At 39.1% G+C, this 6,318-nt stretch overlaps 1 protein-coding gene across 3 annotated transcripts in view; it reads right to left on the reverse strand.

Moving 5' to 3' along the window:
• The window catches only part of LOC114149625 (sorting nexin-19), a 70,985-nt gene extending 65,657 nt beyond the window's left edge, over nucleotides 1-5,328 (reverse strand). For all 3 annotated transcript variants that reach the window (XM_028025639.1, XM_028025638.1, XM_028025640.1), the window contains exons 1-3: nucleotides 5,197-5,328; nucleotides 3,755-4,017; nucleotides 1-195 (exon numbers count right to left, since the gene is read on the reverse strand). In XM_028025639.1, coding sequence (XP_027881440.1) covers nucleotides 1-195; nucleotides 3,755-3,958 — 399 coding nt within the window. In that variant the 5' untranslated portion in view covers nucleotides 3,959-4,017; nucleotides 5,197-5,328. The remainder of the gene's footprint in view (nucleotides 196-3,754; nucleotides 4,018-5,196) is intronic.
• Between the last annotated feature and the right edge of the window lie 990 nt (nucleotides 5,329-6,318).

The raw sequence follows: 6,318 nt of genomic DNA on the forward strand, positions 1-6,318 counted from the left end.
CTTTCTGTCAATGTGTTTGGCGCGCAGTTTCAGCTTCATGGCCATAGAGATCATGGCTTCATGAACTTTTAATTCAAAACTACTCTCTGTGGAAACAGTAGAGTACCATGAAATGACAAAGTCTCTGATTATTTTTCTCACTGTGTTATGGATCTCCTGGTCCAAATGTTCTTTGTCCTCTGCAGATGACTGAACCTGAAATGTAGACGAGAACAAATCCGAGACAAATGAGCCTCATAACACTACATGTACCACTTTTTCATATTTTATCACTTTGTAAATAAATACTTCAATTTATTTATAAAGCACTTTATAAACAGACATTACCTGCACCAAAGTGCTGTACAGTATTTATCTAAAAGCACAGATAAAAACACATAAGAATAAAGACTCAAATTAAACCAGTCAGGCCTTACGGAAATAATAAAAGTGAGTTTTAAGGGATGATTTGAAGAGTTCCAGTTTGATGGGTAAGTTGTTCCACAAATTTGGAACAGTGACAGCAAATGCCCCATCTCCTCTGATTTTCAGTCTGGTTCTGGGCATTTTAAGGGCAGTTTATTATTTGACTATGGTGTTCTAGAAATTGAATGGTGGTGGAAAAGATCCTGGAGACAAACCGGGCCTAAGCCAATTACAGGTGCTGTCATAAAATTTGAATATCATGAAAAAGTTGATTTAAATCAGTAATCCCATTCCAAAAGTGCAACTTGTGTATTATAATCATTCATTACATACAGACTAATGTATTTTAAATGTTTGTTTCTTTTAGTATTGATGATTGACAACTAATGAAAACTTCAAATTCAGCACGTCAGAAAATTTGAATATTGTGAAAAGGTTCAATATTGAGGACCCCTGGTGCCACACACTAATCAGCTCATTAACTCAAAAGACATGCAAAGGCTACACAGTCATGGGGATGTCTACTGACTTGACAGTTGTTCAAAAGATGACCTTTGACACCTTGTACAAGAGGGTAAGACACAAGCATCAAGAAGCTGGCTCTGCACAGAGCTCTGTGTCCGAACACATTCATAGAGGTGAAGTGAAGGAAAAGATGTGGTAGGAAAAAAATGGACAACCAATCGGGATAACTGCACCTCGGAGGGGTGAAACAAACCCATTTAAAAATATGGGGAAAATTCACAAAGAGTGGACTGCAGCTGGAGTCAGATCTTCAAGACTCACCACACACAGATAAGACATGGGTTTCAGCTGTCACATTCCTTTTGTCAAGCCACTCTTGAACAAGAGACGGCATTAGAAGCACTTTGCCTGAACTAAAGACAGAAAGGACTCTTTACTGCTGCTGAGTGATCCAAAACTATGTTCTCTGATGAAAGATAATTTTTCATTTCCCTTGGAAATTAAGGTCACAGAGTCTGGAGGAAGAGAGGGGTGGCACAGAATCCATATTGCTTGAGGTCCAGTCAAAGTTTCCAAAGTCAGTGATGGTTTGGGTTGCCATTTCATCTGCTGGTGTCGGTCCACTGTGTTTTCTGAGGTCCAAGGTCAGCGCAACCATCTACCAGGAAGTTTTAGAGCACTTACTGCTGCTGACCAACTTTATGGAGATACAGATTTAATTTTCCAACAGGACTTAGCACCTGCACACAGAGCCAAAGCTACCAGTACCTGGTTTAGGGTCCATGGTATCCCTATTCTTAATTAACCAGCAAACTCACCTGACCTCAACTCCATAGAAGATCTATGGGGTATTGTGAAGAGGAAGATGTGATACACCAGACAAAACAATTCAGAAGAGCTGAAGGTCACCATCAGAGCAACCTGGACTCTCATAACATCTGAGCAGTGCCACAGAATGATCGGCTCCACGTCACGCCGCATTGCTGCAGTAATCTGGGGAAAAGGAGCCCCAACTAAGTACTGAACATGCTCATACTTTTCAGTTGGCCAACATTTCTAAGAATCCTTTTCTTGTTTTGGTCTTAAGTAATAATCTAATTTTCTGACATACTGAATTTGGGGTTTTCATTAGTTGTGAGTTATAATCATCAACATTACAAGAAACAAAATGTGTGTGTAACGAATGAATATAATATACAAGCTTCACTTTTTGACTGGAATTGCTGACATAAATCATAGTTTGCATGATATTCTAATTTTATGACAACACCTGTAAAGTTGTAATAGTCTAAGCAGGTAGTAATGAAGACATGGATAAGTTTCTCAAATTCTTTGATACAGAAGCTGGATTTTAACCTTTGCTAGAAAGCGCAGATAAAAAAAGCTTGGTTTTACTACATAGCTCACCTGCTTATCCAATTTCAAGCAACTGTCAAAAATGACACCAAGATCCCTAACAGAAGATTGATCAAAAGGAGCAAGGGAAGCAGGAATTTTATCAGGTTTACTAATGTTCTTTTGTCCAAACAATATAATTTGAGTCTTATTTTGATTCATGTGAAGAACATTTTGGTTCATCCATGAGATAGCTTGTGTTACGCAATCTGTCAAAGACTTTAGGGAATAATCCTTACCTTGCAATTTCTTTAGGGACATGTATATTTGTACATAAGTGAAAGGAGATATTACATTTCTTAAAAATGTGTCCAAAAGGCAGCAAATACTTCACAGAGAAAATAGGGCCTGAGATTGAACCTTGAGGTACTCCATACTTTAGGGGTAGTGCTACAGATGAACAGAAAACCTTCTGTCTTTCAAATTTGACTAGAAGCAATCTAAAACTGTACCCTTAAGACCAACACAGTGCTGCAGTCACAATAAAAGGATGTCATGGTTAATAGTATCAAACGCTGCACTTAAAATCCAATAACAATAAGGCCACAATGTTCCCATTATCAACTGTTGGAAAAACAATCACTAAATCCTCTAAGCAAGTATACTTCGATGTATTTTGGGGCGAAAATTATGTGATAAACCAACACAAAGTACTGTGTACTTTTGAAGTGAAGGGAGAATGATCCTTTATTTTCAAAATTCACAGCAAATAATCAGAATTTGCTGTGATAATATTTGCTGTATATGTATATGTTTTCTATCCTCCTGAGTGGATACATTGAAGAACCACCTTTTGCTGCAAGTCTCTTCCATATTTGCACATCTCTAAACTCTAACCTTTATGATGTGCTTCATGGCTTGTGTGTTCACCAGTCTACCAAGACTTTCACAACGCAGCTAGATTTATATGTGGATTAAGAGAGACACAGATGGACTCTATTGACTAATTAGCTGGTTACTGAAGGCAGTTGGTTGCAAAGGATTTTATTTAGGAGTACTTCCATTAGTTTTTTCAATTGTTTATCTTTTTCTTCCATTTCAAAATGACGTATTATGACAGACCACCCCAGTAAGATACAATAAAGTTTGTGTTTGTGCCATGCCATGTCAAATTCAAATGGTATGAATGCTTTTACAAGGTTTTACATTTGACCATGCAACTAAAAGCCAAGGTTACCTTTTCTCAGTATGTCTTCCTGATTATTTTGCAGACACAAAATGAAACACACACATATGCTAAGACAGGGGTGCCCAAAGTCGGTCCTCGAATACCGGCATCCTACACGTTTTAGTTCTCTCCCTGGTGGTACCAACAACCTTTTCAGCTCGTCAATGTTCTTCTTAGGCCATCTAACGAGCCATCATTTGATCCAGGTGCGATGAACCAGGAAGAGAACTAAAACATGCAGGATGCCGGCCCTCAAGGACCCACTTTGGGCACCCCTGTTCTAAGACATGAACAAATAAACCCATTTATTGATGCACTCACCTGTTCCAGATTGATGAACCTCTCCAGGTGAACCAAGCTGTTGGACTCCAGGATAGCCTGAGAGCCAAACCAGCCTCCGAGCACCAGCAGCAAGCTGGTGAACACACATAGGAGCCAAATATTGACCAGCAGGTGGAAAAGCAAGAGCCAAGCCAGCAACACACCGAAGCCCATAAGGCTCCTCTGTCCCATCACCTCAGCCATGGCCCTGAGCACTCTCACAGAGAGAAGCAGGGGTCACGCAGGCCAGGGAAACGGCACACCTGGAAAAAGATTTTAAAAGATTTAAACCTCCTAATAGACTTGGAGCATTAGTAGAAATGTTTCTCAATGAGGTGGGATTAGCTTAAAATGGAAATTATGAGTACAGCAATTACTTAAAGTTTTTCAAAGGAACAGAAAGTTTGTGGTGTCAGTGTTTCATGATGATGGTTCAAGTTGTTAGATTATTTTTTATACAACATAAATGCTCTGGACCAGGGGGGCTGAAGTTCAGTCCTCCAGAGCTACCATCCTGCAACTTTTAGATGCATCCTTATTCCAACAGACCAGGATCAGAACAGACCTGCTAACGAGCCATTCGTTTGATTCAGGTGTGTTGGAGCAGGGAAGCATCTGAAAGTTGCAGGATGGTAGCTCCGGAGGACTGGACTTGAACTCCCCTGCTCTGGACACACTGATGGTGGAGAGCTACACTGCAACAGCAACGCCCCTGGGCCGACTGACAGGGACCAGGCCACCTTCGAAAACTTGTAGGAGGCACCAGTGTGCTAACTGTAGTCATCTTTCTTGATTGATTGAATGGACAGACAGATATTAGCAGTTCAAGGAAAATATTGCAAAATTTTTCTCTAAATAATTGGTAAGTGTGACAGAGGAATGTGAAATGGAAGCAGAATGTCACAAACTGGTTTCTGGAATAAGCATACAGTATTCAGCTCAGACTGGTTCACTGAATGCAGTTTTCCTGGAAGCGGGAAAAAAAACTAAAATGGATCTTGATTCAATAAAAGCAGTGAATTGGTCCTTTATTCAAACGTATAATATGATTCTGATGCTACACTTACCTTAGCATTAAAACACTGTTTTAAACAAACAGCAGCTGCTTATTTTTTGTCTTTGATATTATTCAACATGGACTGCAACAATCTGACGGGTTGGGTTTTATTATTAACGTCGTTAAATGTCTCCTATCCGCCAACAACAGAGCTCTAACTAAAGCTGCTAAAGACAATAGAGTAGTGAGAATGAAATGGTAAACGAGTGCCAGCAGGCTGAAACAACGACATGACAGCTGGGAGGTTTTATCAAAGCGATCATGAACCAGCGGAACAGCTAAGGCTGCATAGCATCATGCTAACGCTTCAGCTGCTCCACCAGAAGGGATGTGAAGCTCCCTGCTGCTACATTTCACTGTCTAAAGAAGAGAAAAGGTTTGTAACCTGTGCGATCTGTCATGGCTCAGTGAAGCCGCTTGATGACATTTTCCTTCATGTTTACTTCCTGTTTTATGAAGTCATCAACTAAAAGGCTCATGGGAAATGTTGTTTGATAACCATAACCTCGGACAGCTGCAGCTCAGGGCAAAGAGCAGCTAAGATTCAGTCGGACAGTTTTAGTGGAGCACAGGTTAGTTAGTCCCACCTGGGTCACGAGTGGCCTGGGTGTCATATCTGATTGTGATAAGAGACAAACTAGTGTGAAGGTTTGGTTAAAGTTGTAAGATGTGATTCAGGTTTAAATAGATTCATTCTAACCAGAAAGTGAGATCGAAGAATTAGAATTAAATTACTCATAATATTATAGAATGTATACTGATTATTGTAAAACAGGAGACTGGCAAACGGTAAATCGAAGAAGTAAGAAAGTGAGAGGAATTGTATGGAGTTAAATTTGTTTCACAATTATTCAATTAAAAAAAAAACTAATCTCAAAGACTAACAATGAAAGACATGTCCCTATTGGTTGGCTCTGACTAAAAAGAAAGAAGTGATGGCCAAATGAAGCCTCATGAAGCAATGAAGCATTCCAGCCCTTTGCTTTGCTGAAAGGTTCATTATCTGATGGTTCATTCATTCCTCATTAGTGACATCTGTTGCTGAAACTGTAACAGCCTTGTCACTCAGTTGGATCATATTTCCAAAAATGTGTTTATGTAATATTACAAAGTTTTTGTCAACCTGTGATTAGTAATAGGATAGTCAATTAAATCCTATTTAACTTCATAGTTTTTAGTTATTAAAATTATCTGTAGCCAAACTGAGCCTGCTATATGTTCACTATCAGTGGCTGTATTTTCTTTTATGTCATAGACTGATTTGACAATAAATACATTTAATGTTTTAGTGTCTTAGGAGTGCAGTGCATGCTGGGACAGACATTCTTTGTGTTCTAACTTGCTTTCTGAAAAACTAAAATTTTTCAGAATTCTCTATTTCTCAGAGGTCTATCAATCAATCAATCAATCAAATTTTATTTGTATAGCACATTTCAGCAGCAAGACATTTCAAAGTGCTTTACATCATATCAAACACAGAAACACAAAGCAACATAGAATCAACAAT

Source organism: Xiphophorus couchianus, chromosome 8, assembly GCF_001444195.1.
Source record: "Xiphophorus couchianus chromosome 8, X_couchianus-1.0, whole genome shotgun sequence".
Classification (NCBI taxonomy): Eukaryota; Metazoa; Chordata; class Actinopteri; order Cyprinodontiformes; family Poeciliidae; genus Xiphophorus; species Xiphophorus couchianus.